This window comes from Carcharhinus amblyrhynchos, chromosome 12, assembly GCF_965287045.1.
Source record: "Carcharhinus amblyrhynchos chromosome 12, sCarAmb.v2.hapA, whole genome shotgun sequence".
Lineage (NCBI taxonomy): Eukaryota > Metazoa > Chordata > Chondrichthyes > Carcharhiniformes > Carcharhinidae > Carcharhinus > Carcharhinus amblyrhynchos.
In genome coordinates, this window is record NC_137335.1 from 13,218,930 (window position 1) to 13,239,375 (window position 20,446).

Here is a 20,446-nt window from a genome sequence, read left to right on the forward strand (position 1 = left end):
TCCAAATTTGCCAGGGCAGGTACAGGCTTACTAAAGCAGTCAGAAGGCAAACCATGATTCATACAAGTCAACACGGTCATTTTCAGTGGGTGAAGCCGAGTGTGTGAAGAATTTTGGAAGTGGGTTGATTTGGGCCCCTGGAGTCATTGTATCCAAAACTGGACCTCTGTCTTATCACATGGATGTAGAAGGAAACAGATAGACCACTTGAGAGAACAAGAATTACCCCAGCAGGCAATTCTGCCATGTTGTTGACTATCCAAGCACTGTGGCAGGCACAACCAACATCTTCATGGAATCAGGTAGAACTATGCCTGTGATTGGAAGCACCCTAGGCAGAGGAGTTACATCCCCTCACAAGGATTTGGAAACCCCTGAAAGACTTAGGGTGGGATTTCTGGCCATGCTTATCCCAAAACCGAAAAATCCCACTTGAGGTCAACGGACCTTAGCATGGTCTCCCCAACTGCACATTATGATTCTCATGACAGGCGGGACAGGAAAACTCCCCCCTTAATTTGTAATTGACTAAATTATGTACTAAATGCATAATTATTTTGAACTGTGTAAATTGAGCAATAATATTCTTATAAAGCAGGGGGATGTGATAACTGTCCATTTAAAGATTTAGCTGCAGAGTAACAGTCACATGACCTGGAGAATCAATCAGGGAATAGGGTCGATGATCACCTGACCTCCTCGAAAGCTGATTGGCAGCCATGAGGTTGCAAGCCTCTGTATCATAAATATATGTAAATAAACATTGCAGTTGTTATTTACCTAACTAATGAACAGGAATTATTACAGTTTCACGTGCAGTGTTTCCACAGTTCCCACTGATGCAATGATGCAATATAAACGTAGCTGCATTTTCACGATGATATAAACGTGAGCCATATTTCCATCACTGGGTCACATTATTGGCAAGTTGGATAGAGACAAGATCACTGTCCCCTATTCCCAACCACTCATCTGACATTGATAATATAAAATTACTGGTACTTCTTTGCAACCATTTAAATGTATATAGTATTGCTGCAGGCTAATAAAATTTTAACTTTTACAGCATGGCTTTGCATCTGATGTTTCTATAATATGGCCAATGTTTATACTTCCTACGGGACTACTTCTTCCAGGTGATTTAGTTAGCAATTATCTGAAACTAGTTCTCTCTGCAGTTAATAGATGAGATTCCTTTGCTCTGATAAGAGGCACCGGTGACTGAGAGATATTACATCTGTGACAACAGGAGAGTCAATTCGGGTTAAAGTGTGCTCAGACGGAAACTCATATGATTGAATCAGTCAACTCTGTCTTTATTGCAAACCAATATCTCAGTTGGCTTGCAATTGAAAAGCTCACAACTACATTAGCCAACATCTCTCAGCATATTCATTTTTTAATGGTTGATATTTATGAATGAAATCCCTGATCATAGAATCTTACAGTGCAGAAGGAGGCCATTCGACCCATCAAATCTGCATGAACAATAATCCTACCCTAGTCCTATTCCCATAATTGCACGCATTTACCCTAGCTAGTTCCCCTGACACTAAGAGGCAAATTAGCATGGCCGATCCACCTAACTCGCACATCTTTGGACTGAGGGAGGAAACCGGAGCACTCTGAGGAAACCCACGCAGACACGGGGAGAATGTACAAATTCCATACAGAGAGTGACCCAAGCTGCAAATTGAACCTGGGACCCTGGCACTTTGAGGCAGCAGTGCTAACCACTGTGCCACCATGCCACTTGATCTCACTATCAATGCCTAAGTATTTGGTAAGAGTCTTGTACTATCTTTACAATCTCCCACCAGAATGCAAGATTAGCAATCTCCAAAATGTAAAAACAATAATTTAAAACCTGTGGCATTTCCTCATATTATGAGGGTGTTATTATAGTAGCATATCACTGTTGATCTATGCATAATTATTACAAACTGTACAAATGGAGAATTATGTTACCAGAAGACCAATGTTTCTAGGAAGGAGACCGCAACCTCCGAAGCACCAACCACCACAATTCGTGAATTGACGGTCACCTTTGGCTCCATGGACAACTTTCGATTTATGTGGTTTAAAGCATACATTGGCTGAAAGGAAATGCACAGAGATCATTAATTGAGCTTGAGTTTAGAAAATAAATATTATCAGACTTCTTGAACATTGACAGTGTCTGGGTCTAGCACAATCCTGTCCTTGCACGATGGATCACAAACACTAGATATAACTGGTAGAGTTGACCAGGGAGAACCAGTGACTGATGCACAAGGACACCAAGGTCTTGCTGAGTCTCCACCTCTCTCAGTTTACACCCATTCAAATAATAATTGGCCTTCCTAATTTTACATTTAGACTTTCAAAGGCTTTCAGAAAGAGAGTGAGATACCAGGAGAGAAATAGGGAACAATGGGAGTTGAGAAACAAGGATCCCAGGAAGCAGATTGGAAAAACCAGGTCGCTCTGACAAGATGGAGTTTGCAGAACTTCACCCGAATCAAAGCATTGGTTGTTCTAAAGTTAGTTTGGATTCTGACGTAGAGGCATTCAATTATAATCCCACAGATGGGAGCTTTGCATCATTGGTCCTCAGCTAAGCACATACACCAAATGTCCGTATTGTGGCTCTTGTCGTACTGAGCAGGATTACTATTGCAACAATGCTTTGTAATCATCAGTAGGGTAAAACTAACCTGACTCATGATGGTCTAAACTCAGCTCACCAAAGTCTCACATAGCATATTACAATGTAAAGCTAAAGTGCATGGGATTGTGGATAGTATCTTGAAATGGACAGAAAGCTGGTTAGCAGACAGGAAGTAAAGAGTTGGAATAAATGGGTCTTTTTTCAATTGGCAGGCAGTGACTAACGAGGTACCGCAGGGATTTGTGCTAGGACCCCAACTGTTCACATTAAATATTAATGATTTGGATGAGGGAACAGAATGTATCATCTTCAAATTTGCTGATGATACTAAGTTGGATGGGAGGGTATGCTGTGAGGAGGATGCAGGGATGATTCAGCATAATTTAGACAGGCAGGTGCATGGCAGATGCAGTACAATGTGGATAAAATGTGAGGTTATCCACTTTGGTAGCAAAATTAGGAAGGCCAATTATTATGTGAATGGGTGTAAACTGAGAGAGGTGGATACTCAGCAAGACCTTGGTGTCCTTGTGCATCAGTCACTGGAAGTAAACGCGCAGGTACAGCAGGCAGTAAAGAAGGCAAATGGTTTGTTGGCCTTTAAAGCAAGAGCATTTGAGTTTAGGAAAAGGGATGTTCTACTGCAATTGCATAAGGCATTGTTGAGGCCAGAACTGAAGGATTATATGCAGTTTTGGGGTCTTCATCTGAGGACGGATGTTCTTGCTACAGAGGAAGTGCAGTGAAGGTTTACCAGGCTAATTCCTGGGATGGTAGAACTGTTATATGAGGAGAAATTAATTCGGTTGGGATTATATTTATTGGAGTTTAGAAGAGTGAGAGGAAATCTCACTGAAACTTACAAAATTCTAATTTTAGACAGAGTAGATTCAGGAAGAATGTTCCCGATGATGGGAAGTTCAGAACCAGGGGTTATAGTTTGAGGATAAGGGGTAAACCTTTTAGGATTGAGGTGAGAAGAAATTTCTTCACCCAGAGACTAGTGAATCTTTGGAATTCACTACTACAGAAAGTAGTTGAGGATAAAATGTGATTTCAAGAAAAAAATTTGATATAGCTCTTGGGGCTAAAGGGATATGGGAGGAGGTGGGATCAGAGTATTGAATTTGATAATCAGGCATGATCGTAATGATTGGCAGAGCAGTCTCAAAGGGCCGAATGGCCTACTCCTGTTCTATGTATGTTTCTATTGTATACACGTACATACATACAAATGAACACATGAACAGATAAACACACACAACACACATACATGCCACAGATACTTGAGCTGAAATTTCTAACCCAAAAACACTGATGCATCAGGGCAAATATCTGTTCCTTACTGACATCAGGTAACTTGATAGAGACTAAAGACACAGGCCAGAATTTTACCAGCCTGCCTGCCACAGGAAACGGAGCGAGTGTGACAGAGCATAGGAAGGTCTGTTGACCTCAGGCAGGATTTTACAGTTTTGCGACGAGCGAGGCCATAAAATCCTGCCCACAGTCAGGAAGCTTCTGAATTGTGTACCTTAGTAACATCCATCCTATATAGCACAGCAAAACTGTATAATCTTAAAGTAATAATGTATTAAAGAAAGTTAATACGTAATGGGACTTTCTGAGATAAGTCTAATTAGATGCTGTTTTATAACAGCAGGACCATTATAACATGGAATGAACAATCTATTGAGATGAACTAACCTTCTATTTTAAGACTACTAAATCTAATCTGATCTAATAAAAAATCTGAGATCATTTAGAAGTTATTAGTAGGACAGGAGGACATTCGGAGGTGCCTATAAGCTTGCGGAGCAGTCCGCATTGCAACTTTGCAGACTGGGAGGTGTTTCTGAATTTCGAAGTCTAAGTAACCAAACAGGACTGCCTTACTTCCTAGCTTTTTGCAGTTATGACAATTTGAAGTTTCACAGATGTGCACTAAGTAGAAAACAAAATCTCTGCTGTTCATTCTTAAACCAAAATCATAAATTCATCCATAGGTACAGTTTGCAATTTTGCTTTAAATAGCAATTACGACAGCTCAAGGAATACATAAAAGGCTGAGTATAATGTAACTTGCATTTGCTGCATGGTGTAAATCAGTGAACTACCTGTTGTCCAACAGAATGCATGCAGTGTTCCAGATGATCATATATTGCCAATAATAACAATAAACCTAGCAATTTGAAATATTGATTGTAAAGGAAGGGGCAAAGAAGAAAAAAATAAACAAAATTTTAACCATCAATTTAAAATCCATTTTGTCTTGATTAAATGGAAAAGTGATCATAAGCAATTCACCGGTAAATTGAAAATTAAGTTGGGAATGGAAGTACAATTTCTGAAAGCACCATCCAAGAACTCAGGTATAGGTTGTCTATCAACTTTACATTGCGCAGTTTATGATTTAGAGTCATGGAGACATACAGCATAGAAACAGGCCCTGCGGCCCACCTTGTTCATGCGACCAGGTTTCCTAAACTGAACTAGTCCTATTTGCGTTTGGCCCATATCCCTTAAACCTTTCCCATCCAGGTACCTGTCCAAATGTCTTTTAAATGTTGTAATTGTACCCACCTCTACTACCTCCCCTGGCAGGTCATTCCATATTCACGCCACCCTCTGTGTGAAAGAGTTGCCCCTCAGATCGCTTTTAAATGGGGCAGCACGGTGGCACAGCGGTTAGCACTGCTGTCTCTCAGCACCAGAGATCCAGATTCAATTCCAGGCTAGGGTCACTGTATGTGTGGAGTTTGAACGTTCTCCCCGTGTCTGTGTGGATTTCCTCCAGGTGTTTTGGTTTCCCCACACACTCCAAAGATGTGCGGGTTAGGTGGATTGGCCATGCTAAATTGACCCTTGTGTCAGGGGATTAGCAGGGTAAATATGTGGGGTACAGGGATAAGGCCTGGGTGGGATTGTGGTCAGTGCAAATTTGATGGGCCCAATGGCCTCCTTCTGCACTGTAGGGCTTCAATGGCTAAATATTTTCCCTCTCATCATAAACCTATGCCATCTAGTATTGGACTCATCTACCCTGGGGAAAAGACCTTAGCTATTCACCTTATCTATGCCCCTCTTGATTTATGAACCTCTATAAGGTCACCCCTCATCCTCCTATGCTCTTGGATAAAAGGTCCAGCCTCTGCAGCCTCTCCTTATAAGAACATAAACATAAGAAATAGGAGCAGGAGTAGGCCATCCAGCCCTTCGAGCCTGCCCCGCCATTCAATAAGATCATGGCTGATCTGTTGCTTTCCAGTCTTTCCTTTAGTTGAATCACAACTCAAACACACCTATTTTAGTTGTGCTAGACCAATGGCAAAGACAATGTAGAAGACAAATTTCTTGTAATTCAGGAAGTAGCTGTATTGATTCGGCTACAATATTTGCATATTTTATGGCATATATACAATGCATAATTTGTCACACAATAAAGCTATGATATCATGAGTAAAATGCATTTATCCAGCTTCCATTGATGCAGTAGCCAAATGAGACACAAACTGGGTTAACTTGCTTCAATCTTGACAAGTTTGGAAACAAACAGTTAACATATGTTGCACTCTAGAAATAAGAGTTTGACCAGTTTTGAATCTGTACTCACCTAAAAATGCTGCCAACATCAATTACCAGCCAAACTAATTTGATGTAGGCACATTTGGAAACACTTAAAAGACTTTAATTTGGATTCAGAGCCTGAATAAAGATTCACCAATTACACAATTTGTAATTTGCTACTGTAAAGGTTCACCATATAAACATGTGTATGTCTTGGGCTGACAGTGGTAAGGAATGAAACCTTTCATGGAATAGAATCATAGAATGTCTGCAGCATTCAGAAGGAGGTCATTCTGCCCATTGTGTTTGTGTTGGCTCTCTACCCACCTTTCCCCAGTAGCCTGCAATTTTTTTCTCCTCAGATAATTACCTAATTCTCTCTTTAAAGCTTCAGTTGAATAAGCCCCACCACACTCTCAGGCAGTGCATTCCAAATACTAACCACTCATAGTGCATAAAAGTTTTCCTCATATCAGAGAGCCAGTCAATTAAATCAGTGCATTTTGATTCTCAACTATCCCACCAATGTGAACAGTTTGTCCAATCTACTCTGTTCAGCGCCTTAATAACATTAAACACCTCTGTCAAATTTCCTCTCAACTTTCTCTTCTCTGAAGAGTGATGCCCTAGCTTTGCCAAGTTATCATTGTCAGTCTGTCATCCCCAGAACCATTTTCACAAGTCCTTTCTGCATCTTCTGCAACATCTTCACATCCTTTCTAAAGTGTAGTCGAAGCAACTAGTAATAGTGCCTTCTTTCAGGTCAGATGTTACATCAAGGTCCTATAGCTCTCTCGTAGGGATTTAAAATATTCTGTGGCACTATTCAAAGAAAAGCAGGGGAGTTAGCTGGAAAGAGAAAACTGACAGGTGACCTAATAGAGATCATTAAAATTTACAAAGAGTAAAGAAAAGTACAGCACAGGAATAGACTTTTGGTCCACTAAACCTGCGCTGATTATGACGCCTGTCTAAACTAAAACCGTATGCACTTATGGAGTCCGTATCCTTCCACTCCCATCCTATCGATGTATTTGTCCAGTTGCCCCTTCAATGACGCTACTGTACCTGCTCCCACCACCTTCCCTGGCAGTGCATTCTAGACATTCAGCACCCTCTGCGTAAAAAACTTGCCTTGCACACCTTCTCTAAACTTTTCCCCACGCAGCTTAAACTTATGTCCCCTAGTACTTGACTTTTCTACTCTAGGAAAGAGCATCTGACTAACATATATGGGCGGAATTATCTCAAAGTGTCATACTGGGTGAGAAAACCGATGTGATTCTGATTGTGATCTTCCCACACTTAGCCATTTTTTGGGAGAGGGCGAGTGTCCTGGCCAATACCTTATCCTTTAGCCAACATCACAAAATCAAATCTTCTTTCCCATTACTGATTGTGGAAACTAGCTGTATGCAAATTGGTTGTAGTATTTTCCTATGTTGCACAAAATCAGGCAAACATAAAGATACCCTGGCATTATTTCAAACAGAACATGGAATTCTCCCATTGCGCTGGCCAGCATTTATCATCCTCAATCAACACCATCAAACTGATCATTTATCTGAGGGCTGCTTGTGGAATCTGGCTGAACACATATTGGCTGCCATGTTTGTTCGCGTTGCACCAGTAACTACATTTTAAAGGTACTTCATTTGTTGTAGATTACTTTGAAGTGTTCCAAGATCATGAAAGGCACTGTATAATTGCAAGTTAATTCTTTCTTTATGTACTTAGTGAAATATTTATAAAGTGCTTAACATATTGGTGGCTCCAAACAAATCATTCATTATTAAACAGCCTGCAGATTATTCAAAGAACATAATTGACCATGAAAAGTCAACTCATTAATGACTAAACTATTTAGAAAGATAATTTACAGACTAGTTCCAAAAAATAACTGCATGAAAGTCCAAATAATTTAGTCATCCTCAAAACAGGACTGAGGAAATAAAGACATATTTGGTTGTTATTTTTCAGAGTTCCACTTTTATAGGAAATGAGAATATTATTCAGAAATAAAATTCAGGCATTAAAAGGGAATAAAATGCAAAAAGATGCAATTCTAGAATAATTAGACTAATGTTAATTGTGGGAGAAATGTAGTAGTCAGGAAATGGTATTGGTCAAAAATTGTACAGGGAAAAAAACTTCCAAATTCAAGTTAAAAAAAAGTTATATAAATCTGAAATACAGTTTACCTGGTATTGGAGTGCCTCAAGTCTTGCGAGTAAAAGGAGCAAAGATCATGTTAGCACATTGGTATTAACTGTTAGGAGCATAGCAGATGACAAGCTGGCCAGACATGTGGTAAATGAAATGACAGCCTCCCACAAATTTGTCATCGGAATCTTTGACTCATTCTTCAGTCTTTGTAAAAATATTGTCATTGAGAGGGTGAAACCTAATCGGCACAGTCAAATATAGGCTGTAGGAATTGACTCATTCACAATGGGTTGTACCACTTCGCTAAAGATTGTGAATATGAAAAACTTAGAGACAACCTGATCAGAGGTTGAATAGCCATTCGTGCTTTAAATGAGAATCGCTCCGATTTCTTACAATCTCAGCAAGATTTTAACTTAAGCAAATCTATACATCTGGCCAGATAAGCTGAAGGGTGGAGGCAGAATAAGATTTTTGTCAGAGGGAAGAGGGACATTTCTCAAGAATAGCCTAATGAAGTCATTCAATTTGTGGGTTGTAAAACCAAAAATTAGCAACCAAAGAAATACCCTGAAAAGATGACAACTGCCATTTTCCAATGTTTCCACTGTGATGAGAACAAGATCCAGAAGTGAAGAATGCCCCACCTGAATTACCCATTGCTATGTCTATGGGAAGTTAGTTTTCTATCTTGGGACAGAGTGCAAGAGCATGAAATTGCTGCAAAGGCAAATGCTTTGTTGGAAGCAGTGATCCTGGACCTTGCTACATTCTTTGACTCCATTACCAATAATCATGAAGTCTTTGTTGTCTCTTGTAAGAAGAATTACTGTTTTGTTGAAGGTAGTAAAGAGGTGAATTTGTCTGCTTTTCCACTGAGCCCATTGATGACATACTGCAGCAATTGCAAACAGTTGGAAAAAAGTTATCCAAAGAGAATGAGATGCTGAAATTGCATCATAAAAGTTGGTGGGGAGCCGTCTTCTCGAACTTTGCAGTCTAAGTGGTGTAAGTACGGTGCCATGAGAGAGGGAGTTCCAGGATTTTGACCTAGCCAATGGCAATATGTTTCCAAGTCAGGATGGTGAGTGGCTTGGAGGGGAACTCCAGGTGGTGGTGTTCCCATGTATGCCCTTGTCCTTCTAGATGGTAGTGGTCATGGTTTTAAGAGATGCTATCTAAGGAGCCTTTGGTGGGTTTCTGAGGGCATCTTGTAGGTGGTACACACTGTCGCTACTATGACCGTAATTCTACCGCCTTGCCTGACATGGAATCGGAGTGGGCGAAGGGCGGATAGTAGAAATGTCCATTGACCTCGGGTGGGAACTTCCAGTTTTGCTCAAGCATGGTCATAAAATCGCGTCCTATTTGTAGGTCGTGGAGGGAGTGAATGTTTGTGAATGGAGTGCCAATCAAGTGGGCTGATTTGTCCTGCATGGTGTCAAGCTTCTTGAGTGTTGTTTGACTTGCACTTTCCTATTATCTTCCAAACTGTCTTTCCTTTACTTCTGAGACTCTTGCAGTAAAAACACCCAATGTTGATGTTCAATAAAAGTACTATGCAGAAACTTATGAAGGATCGAGGCCCTGAAGTTTATTCTATTATTGATAATGGTACAATCCTACTCATTTGGAGATCTCATTGCAGGCAGTGGACCAGCCTCAAGCTGGAGCAAATATAGAAGTGATACCATGACATATACAAAAGAGGAATTCCTACCCTCAAAGTAGTGGAGAAGTCCTGCTTTCCTAGTCTCCAGCAGTTTCTCAGGGTGCTCTTCTTTCTTCCTTTTGTCTCCCAGATTAATTCCTGGCACAGGTATTGAATGTTTCTTTTATCTTCACAGCAGCGGTGCATTATACAGCTGCAAAATTCTTCACAGGAGCAGGAAGTATTTCATTTTACAAGCCAGTGCTTTCAACTTTCACCCAGTGTGCGACGCAAAAACAGATATGAGGAAGAATTTCAGTTTGTCGTCTTTCTTTTGAGGAGTTGTGATCGTTCAAGTTGTGAAGGGTTTTCTGTTGCATCAGTTTTTCCTTGATTGGCTGTCCCTATCTTTACATTCAGGCTGTCGTTAGTGTCAAAGCCTAACAGCCAACTGTCATGAGAAAGCTGCTATCCAGCTGCACTCCACCAATATTTTACCTTCCAAGTAGACAATAAGGGCACACACACATCCTGCAGGTCCTCCATGAGAGCCAAGAACAGTGTTGGGGACTGACATCTTTGGCAGAAGTGACTGGGGGGCAGGGAAGTAGAGATTGGATGGACACTTAGTAGTTCATGAGGTTTGTATTTTGTGGGAAGAGCAAACTGGGTGGAGGTGTGAGGAGACGTTCAGTACAGGGTTAACTCTAATAACAGCTACTGACCATGTGTGTGAAGAGCTATGTCATAGTTACCAATCACTGAAAGATGATTGAGTAGCATCTCAGGGAATGGGTCCAGCTATGTCTTTGTCTTATTTAACCTTTGTAAATAGTTAGCGTGTAAATTAATGTGTTTTGAAGAAAAGATCATTGTCTCCAGCGAGATCTCTTCCAGGATATGAAACCAACAAAGTTCAAGATAAAACCACAGTAACAGAAATCAGAAAATAGTGTCAAATCAAACATTAATACAATTTTAGCTTTATGATTTTTTTATTCAGGCTTGGTTACATATTGGTGCTCTCAATTACTCTCAGGGAAATCCAGTTCTGTTGATACTTAATAATGTTTACAACGGGATATCAGCAACTGAAATTCTCACATTAAATTTATTGAAATAAATTTTATGCATAATATAAAATCTCTTTGCACTTGGAATGTTAATGTGCTGCAGGAATTTGCGTTGCAGTTTTGAGTTTTTATTGTTTTCCCAGTATTTATCAAAGGTATTATAATTTGTCATTCTAATATGTTGTTCCTGAATAAAAATAGAAAGTGGCACTTCAGTATTTCCTCCCCCCCACCTCCCCCCATGACTTAAACACAACATAATGGATTGAGGAACAGAACATGGTGATTTCAAGCACATTACACAACTCCCTGAAGAGTACATCTGTCAAGCTTCAGTAATTACTGCTCCTTGCATTTCAGCAAGGCATACACTAATTGGCCTCAGAGAGTTTAGGATTAGGTGGATTGGTCCCAGAACACACTGTATTTCAAATGCCCATTAGCACAATGTACTGAACATGGCACTCAAAGGAGTGATCAAACCTGATTGCTGACAAATCAGAGTGATGTTCTCTCTCTTTGGTTTTACAAGATTGTGTTTCTCTTTATCCCCCTTTATATGCACCATTTGATTTACTCAGAATAACTGTAGTTCACAGAATCACAGAATTCTTACAATGCAGGCTGTCATTCAGCCCATCATGTCTGCACCAGATCTTCAGTTGAGCAAGTCATTTAGTGCCACCCTGCCACCTTCTCCCCTTCTTCCTTTTTACATGACGATCTAATTTGCTTTGCATGCTACAATTGAACCTACCTCCATCTCACTCCCTAGCAACACATTCCAGGCCATAACCATCCGCTCCATGAAAAAGATTTTTCTCAAATTGCTTTTGCCAACTACTTTAAAGTTTCGATCTCTCATTCTTGATCTTTCAAAATTAGGAACTGTTTCTCTCTATCTATTTTGTCTTGACCCCTTATGATTTTGAATATCAAATCTCCCCTTAGCCTTCTTTTCTCTAAGGAAGCCAGTGCTAACTGCTCCAGTCTATCTTTATATCCTCATCCTGGAACTATTCTTGTCAATCCCTTTTGCCCTTTCCAATGCGTTCACTCTTCCTGATGTGCAGCACCTAGAACTGGATACAATACTCCAGCTGAGGCCGAACTAGTGTGCCTTATAGAAGTTCAGCAGAACTTTCTTGTTTTTATAAACCACGTTCCTACTAATAAAATCTAGGATCCTTTATGCTTAGTAACCACTCTCACTACTTTACTGCCACCTACAATGATTTACACATGGTTTTTTTAAACATTTTTTTATTTCATTCTCATTCTTTTCGTAGGCTAATTCCACTTGAGAAAATTAAATGTGCTTTTTAAACAATAGCTGGAATTTTATCACCCCACCCACAACTGAAATTGTAGGGGGCGAGGGGTGGACCATGGGACGGTCCATTGACTTTGGGCAGGATTTTACAGTTTCAGGATGAGCGAGGCTGTAAAATCCTGCCCAAAGTTTAAATAAGCTTCTCATAAAACTGATTTTAAAAGTCTGAAATATTTAATTATTTTAAGAGATTGTGTTCTACGAAAAAACGTGTGATATGACACCACAACGATGAGTTACAAGTCTTGAGTTACACGGCCCATGCTACACCACTATGCAAAAGCCTCAAATGCCATACTGGATAAGGATAAACAAGAGATGTCCTTTACCCAAAATTGAAGCAGTCGGTGTGGTCAGCATATGGTCTGTGGAATCAATAAAAGGGGTTAGGGGCCAAGGTGAAATCAAAGATCAGCAGTAGTGAAGACAGTGACTATAATCAGAAAGTAGGTTGGGGTGGGGCACATGAAGTAGAACATAGAGAATGGGGAGGAGAAGAGAAAAGCCAGCATTGACAGTGGTAAGGAAAGAGGCTGATTTTAGTGTGGAGTGGGGTGGGAGAGAGGGGGTGTATAGAAAAGAGAGGTTGAGATTAGTGAGGTGGTGAAAAGAGAAGCAAGGATTGGAGGAGGCCAGTATTGGGTCGGAGTTGGAAAAAGAGAGACCCTGATCATTAGTGAGGGGTCTGAAAGCATCTATGGCAAGGAATGGGATATCATGATGTCATTCACCTGACGAAGGGGCTAACCCCGAAAGCTTGTGAGTATATTATCAAATAAATAGGTTGGACTGAAACCTGGTGTTGTCAGACTTTTTACAAGGAATGGGATGTGCACTCCCACAAGGAGAAAGGCACATAACTTTTGGAGCCAACAATTCCCTCTGCTCACTGTTGGGTTTAGATCACTGGCAAGCCTATGCAACAGCAGAATTTTACATCTGGCTCCCAATTGCACTGAGGAAGCCAGATTTAAATATGTTAATTAAATGTCCTGACTTGCCATGAGGAGACATCAGGATGCCCCAATATTGCCTCCGTAATAAGGGCAGAGGCACGTGTACAAGTTGGTGGCTCGTTCGCCATATTTAACAGTTGAACCTCTCTTTTCCTCAACCCTCTCCTACCCATCAGAAGGTATTAATATTGAATTCATAATGATTGTCATTTAGTGACATCTTTTCCTATATGACCCTAACTTCAAAGTGTAACATTAGTGCACATTCTATTTTGAATAACTAAGTTGTAAGTGAAAATGCATCGACCTAGTCTTTCCTGATATGAACTTCACTTGCGTGCATAACATACATTTTTTTGTCCTTGTTCTTTTCTGAAGACCAGTATCATGAGAGATGCTTGACCACTCATGTTTTACAGAAAGGCAATAGGACTGAAGGAGCCTTCCACTGATGACAACTTGCTTCTGTAAGGGAGCCACTGCTTGCTGAATCTATAGAACGTGTTCCTGAGCTACCTAGCGTTCCAACTTATGTACCACAAAAATTAACCTTTCAAGGATAAGACTGAAAAGATTGCACCATCAGACAGTTGGAATCCAATTTTTGTTATTCCACTGGATATTGGAAGTACTTACTACATTTTCATTGATTAAGAGTGGCTGGTCTAACAGCAACTATCACATGCAGAGGAACAGTAGCCTCCATCTTAGCCACTATATCTGGAAGCTGGTATGCAGTGTAGTACCTTCTCTATCCCTAAATGCCACCAAGTTATTACTCTGCACTTCTATAGAAAGGCATGCACTGATCTTAGGTACTTTTCATTGACATCTACAACTAAGGAAAAGCTTCCTTGATGTTGCACAAGTGAAAGTTGTAAACTCTGGGTCATATCTATTACATTTGTGGTACATCTTTGTTGACTGGCTTCAAAGGCATCATGCTTCTTTTCAGGCAAGACAAGGTTCTTTACTCTTGGTTCAGAGGCCCCCAGCATTCTTCCATTATGAGAATGTGGTAGATTCTCACCCTTTCCTCCAGTTCTCTCATGTTCTGTAGGATTTGGTCAGATGCCCAGGGTGTGCGCAGAATTATGCCAATGGCTCAGGTTCAATCCCTCTGCTGTGCGTGGTAGTTCTTGAAGGGCTGCCTCCTTGCCTAGCCCCTTGCTTGATGCAGAGTGATGACCCTCAATTTATGGAACCACTTGTCTCTCCCTGTGACAGACAGTGATGCCTATGGTCCCTCGTGAAGTAAGGCTAATTATTTTACCTTACCTAACCTCATGCTCTGTGGATCATGCAGTTCACATCCTCACCAACACCACCTAATTCCAAGCTGGTAAACTGGAATGGAAAAGAGTGCCTTCTCCATCAGTTCCAGTGGCTTGTGACATTTCAGGGAATGACTTCTTTAAATTCAGGCATCCACCCTGGCACTCATGCACATATGTGCATGTTTTTCCTGCAACAGCTAGGTGAATTAGATGAAGGCTTAAAACTCAGGATTGCCTGTTTAGTTATACAGAGGCAGTTGAAATAAGAGTTGTGATGCTGTTAAAATGGAGAAAGAGGTTTTAATGTTATGCTTTGAAAGGGAGATAATAATACAATACCGTAAAGGTCCAAGTGTCCCTCACTTATTAAGGAATAAAGGACTTTCTGAACAATGTCATTTTAGAGGGTTGATTGAATACTAGTATGATACAAGATAGTAAGCCATACTGCAAAAGAAGATAGGAAAGTGACATTGTAACTAATTGCTTCAGATGGTTGCATAAGCCAAACAACCCTGATGACATATCTTTCAAGCACAAGGAATTTAATGAACTGCTGCATAATTACAGGATTCATTCATTCAAATGTGCCCTGCCAGAAGCCAGGTCCTTGGCTTATTGTCTACTGATGCCTTACCCTGAGCTGTTTTCTTGGCAGTGGTGGATTGCCATTGCCTTCTACTCTGAGGCAGGGTGAGAAGCAGGTTCCAGATTTACTTCAGCCAGAAATGGGAATCATGAGTGCAGTCAACTTTTGGTTCTTAATACTTAGAAGGTAGGGCACTTTCTTGCAGCATTTTTGCGTTATGTTTTGTACATAATTTGTCAGCTCATGTACACAAGTTCCAGTTTGTGCTTCATGTGTACCAACACTGAATCAGAAGTTGCTTGAATCATAGAATCATGGAATCCCTACAGTGCAGAAGGGGGCCATTCGGCTCAAGTCTGCACTGACTTTCTCTGACAGAGCAACACACCCAGGGCCTATCCCCGTATCCCACAAATTGAAGTCTGCACTGACTTTCTCCTGATATCGGTATGCCGGCGTTGGACTGGCGTAAACACAGTAAAAAGTCTGACAACACCAGGTTTTAGTCCAACCGATTTATTTGATAATAGACTCACAAGCTTTCGGGGTTAGTCCCTTCGTCAGGTGAATGGAGAGTTCTGGCCTCAGACAGAGCATATAAAGCACAGACAGTTTACAGATTACTGATTAGAATGCGAATCCTTACATCTTGGGTTCATGTCGCACTATCTGTAACCCCCGTGACTTGCCTGGGTTTGCAAAACCTCACTTACTGTACTGTCTGGAGACAATACACATCTCTTTAACCTGTGATCAGTGCTCCTTCCACTCACATTGTCAGCCACTTCAGGTCTTGAACAGCAGGTTAGGTGTAAGGATTCGCATTCTAATCAGTAATCTCTAAACTGTCTGTGCTTTATATGCTCTGTCTGAGGCCAGAACTCTCCATTCACCTGACGAAGGGACTAACCCCGAAAGCTTGTGAGTCTATTATCAAATAAATCGGTTGGACTAAAACCTGGTGTTGTCAGGCTTTTTACTGACTTTCTCCGACAGAGCAATCCACTCAGGACCTATCCCTGTAACCCCACAAATTTACTTTGCTAATCCCCTAGCCTGCACATCATGGCACACTAAGGGGCAATTTAGCATGGCCAAGCCACCTGACCTGCACATCTTTCAACTGAAATTGCACTGAAATTTCCATGAAAAATTGAAAAAGGACAGAAATGTTAATATTACAATACTTAATGTTGAAAAAGAAAGGACATGCTATCAAAATATAATGGGCAGTAATTTCCAAACTCTAGGACAGTGTAACTTGCAGGGGGGAAGGAGAGAGGTATACTCCTAAGATAGGCTAGGGTCCTTATCTGCTGGGAATTCCCAAGTAAAATTTGCATATCATTGCATGGGTAGTGCAAACTTCCCTTGGGCAATTGTCCTGCATTGAAAATAATCCAAAAATGTAACTTAAATCACAAACCTTGGATAGTTTTAACTAACTTACACCAATAGTTACCCAGAAAAAGTTAGAATGATTTAAATCACTTCTACCTTCTAACTATTGTACAGACCCACACCAACTTCCCCAAGTGAGTCGCCCCAAACCTCCGAACACCCATGGGACTCCCTCCACCTCCCCACTCCCACAAAAACTTCCCACCCCCACAGAATTAACCACTATGGACTCTGCTCCCCCCCCCCACCCCCCGCCGTCACTTCACAACCACAGGATTCAACTCCCCTCTGTGGTATTTCACCTTCTCCTATGAAATTTCCAACCTATGGAACACCCGCACCCATGGGAATCCCCTCCTCTCATGACCATCCTACCCCCATTGGGATTCCACTCCAAAGGACTGACTTCCTGACTTTTAGGGCTCAACCCAATACCCCCCACCCGAGGCCTGCCCACTACCCCACTCCCAGGCAGAAATCCCAACCCCAAAACCCAACCCATCACACCTCCCCCTGAGGCAGATTCCAACCCCCCGGCATCAGCTTCCAACTGAGGCTCGAAGATGGCACCAGGTGGCGAGGCCGGAGCCGAGAGTGCCAACCAGCTGCAGGGTGTCTTGCCCGGGCATGAAGTTTCAGATTACACTCACAATTCAAGACAATGTGGCCAGACAATCTGACTTTCCCTCTCTCTCTCTCTCTCTCTCTGCCTGGCCCATCTCTCTGCCTCTCACTGAGGGTGAACTTCCCACAGTTTACTTGAGCATATCAAAAAAGAAAATGCTGGAAAATCTCAGCCAGTCTGGCAGCATTTGTAAGGAGAGAAAAGAACTGATGTTTCAAGTCCAGATGACCTTTGTCCGGCTTTGACAAAGGGTTGCTTCCACCCCCACAAATCCTACTCACATATTTCATATGCTTACCTTCTCCCTGGCCTTTAAAGGACCTTTAACCGGCCTGGTTTATGGCAGCTGGTACTGTGAGGAAAGTGGACATAGCCTACTCACATCCAACTGAACTGCTTTTGACCCAATGCCCCAGGGATGTGCTCCATTGATCGTGTCATGCCTGGGCCGAGTCAGAAGGCTTGACGAGACAGGATTGAACAAAATTTCATATAACAAAGTCAAATGAAATGGCAATCTGACTTTGATTGCCAATCCAGCAAGTTCGGGACAATTTTATATTGTAAAATATATATAAAGACCCATTTTAGAGACCCCTTCTTTTGAACATTACATTCGTATATTGGGCCTTTTCCAACTAAACAAAAGTTTAGGGAACATCCATTTCATGGTTCATTTCCCAGGACAATGCCTTGACCAATCAGGGTTGACCTGCCCAATTTGAATTTTGAACAAAGCTGGGCAGTTTACTGTTTCATGCTGCATTCTCAATGACAACACCTCCACCAATCAGAGTCCACCTGCCAACCAATCAGCACTCCCCTTACATGTAGTATAAATTGTTGTTCCCCATTACTGTTGTAAAATTCTTTTGAGCTGTCCTGATGAGTATAAGATGGAAAATTTGATAACATGTCTCTTCTCTCAGCAATACTCAAGTTCTGTACTATCAAATAATGATTTGTGTAATGGGTTTTACTGATGACGCTGGGAATTAGTGGCGATGTAGCTCATTAACTCTAGTACACATGTAATTATTCAAAAATTGCAACTGATTTTATAATAATCTGATTGTATTTAAAATTCACATTTATAGTTCCCACATAGAAACTATTCAATCATGACTATATTATTAAGGGTTAAACTCTGAACAAATGCTGGCAGCAGAAAAAGACAAAAGATTGCAAGCAACTTATTCAATTCGATATGAAACCATGAAATTGCACATGATGGAAACAAGCAATAAAATATTCCACCTATTCTTACAATAAACGTACTGCGTCAGTTATGGCTTAATTGATAGCACTCTCCCTCTTGAGTCACAAGGTTCTGGGTTCAAGGTCCACTGGGTTCAAGGACTTGAGCACAGAAGAATCAAGGCTGACACTCCAGTGCAGTACTGAGGGAGCGCTGCACTTTTGAAGGCACTGGGAGAGATTTTACTGGCTTGTCCCACTGGTCGATCAGCGTGCTGACCCAGTAAGATTGTGAAAGAGGCAAAAAAATCGGGTTCACGCCCGGTTTCTCAGCTCTCGCAATGATACCAGCACTGTTAAATCAGTGACATCAGCCTAGTGCCTGGGGAGGGTGCAAGGCTGATTTAAATATTTAAATCCTAATTTCAATATTATTTGTGAGTCCAGGATGCAATTGTCTGGGCTCACTTATCTAATGGCCTTGCTGGTCGAGATCCTCACCAACAAGAGTCATGTCCAGTTCCCAGCAATGGGGATTTGATGTGATGGCTTCGCCGGTGAGACCAGATGCCATTGAGGCCTCCCCGGGTGGCCAGGGGCAGGGGTGCAGTGCCTACTGGGCAGTGCCAGTCTGGCACTCAGGCAGTGTCCACCAGGCACTAGGCAGTGCCAGGAATGGAGTCCAAGGGGAGGTGTGGGCCCTATGGGGAGGGACTGTGGCCAAGAGGGGACAGCATGTGGGAAGCTGCAGACTCTGCAGTGGGGGAATCATCGGGATGGATATCAGAGGGTGTTGAACAGGGGTGGCGGTCAACTGGCGGGAAGTGGGGAGTGATGAGCGGGGGCAGTGATTGGCCAGAGGGGAAAATCATTGGGTGGGAGCATAATCAGTGGGGCTGAGCGCCACAGTCAGTGGGGGGAGGGGGGGCAATGAGAGGGGATGGTGGGGGAGACAATGTCCGGGGGGGTGGGGGAGTGACAATCTCCCAATGGACAGCACATTCAGAGCCCGGACGTTCTCTCTTCCACCTTCTTCCAACGGGAAAAAGACACAAAAATCTGAGGTCATATACCAGCTGAAGAATAGTTTCTTCCCTGCTGCCATCAGACTTTTGAATGGACTTACCTCACATTAAGTTGATCTTTCTCTGCACCCTAATTATGACTGTAACACTAGATTCCGCGCTCTCTCCTTTCCTTGTCTATGTACAGTATACTTTGTCTGTATAGCACGCAAAAAACAATACTTTTCAATGTATACTAATACACAGAATCATAGAAACCCTACAGTGCAGAAAGAGGCCATTTGGCCCATCGAGTCTGCACCAACCACAATCCCACCCAGGCCCTACCTCCATATCCCTACATATTTATCCGCTAATCCCTCTAACCTACACATTTCAGGGCTCTAAGGGGCAATTTCTTTTGGGATTGCCAATCGACCTAACCCGCACATCTTTGGACATGTGACAATAATAAATCAAATCAAATCAATTCAAAAGATTAGACCCTTGTGCAATCGTATCCTCCAGTAATCATCAGCCAGCTTCCCAGCATGAATAGACTCCGTCCACTCCCCCTACTGGTGAGGATCACATTTTGCCTCTTTTCTTCTCTTTAGTGTGTTAAGATTTGAATTTTTCTCTCACCGAATAAACAGGTCTGAAACTTTCCCATGTTCATGCACACTCAACACTTGGAATTTCTTTGGTAAGATCGTCCCCACTGTGTTTCTGATGAGGCATTAAACCAAGCGCCTATCCGCCTGCTCGGATGGACATAAAGGGTGCCATGGCACTATACTGAAGAATGGGGGTGATATCCTTGGTGTTCTGCCAATGCTTATCCCTCAATCAACATTACAAAGGCAGATTTTCTGGTCATTTTCGCATTGCTGTTTGTGAGAGTTTACTTTGTGCAAGTTGGCTGCTGCATTACGGCATCACCACACTTCCATAAGA

At 41.8% G+C, this 20,446-nt stretch overlaps 1 protein-coding gene across 1 annotated transcript in view; it reads right to left on the minus strand.

The window, feature by feature from the left end:
• cfap61 (cilia and flagella associated protein 61) overlaps positions 1–20,446 on the minus strand; it is a 174,834-nt gene that overhangs the window by 80,336 nt on the left and 74,052 nt on the right. The window contains exon 17 of the mRNA XM_080199899.1: positions 1,969–2,096. Coding sequence (XP_080056025.1) covers positions 1,969–2,096 — 128 coding nt within the window. The remainder of the gene's footprint in view (positions 1–1,968; positions 2,097–20,446) is intronic.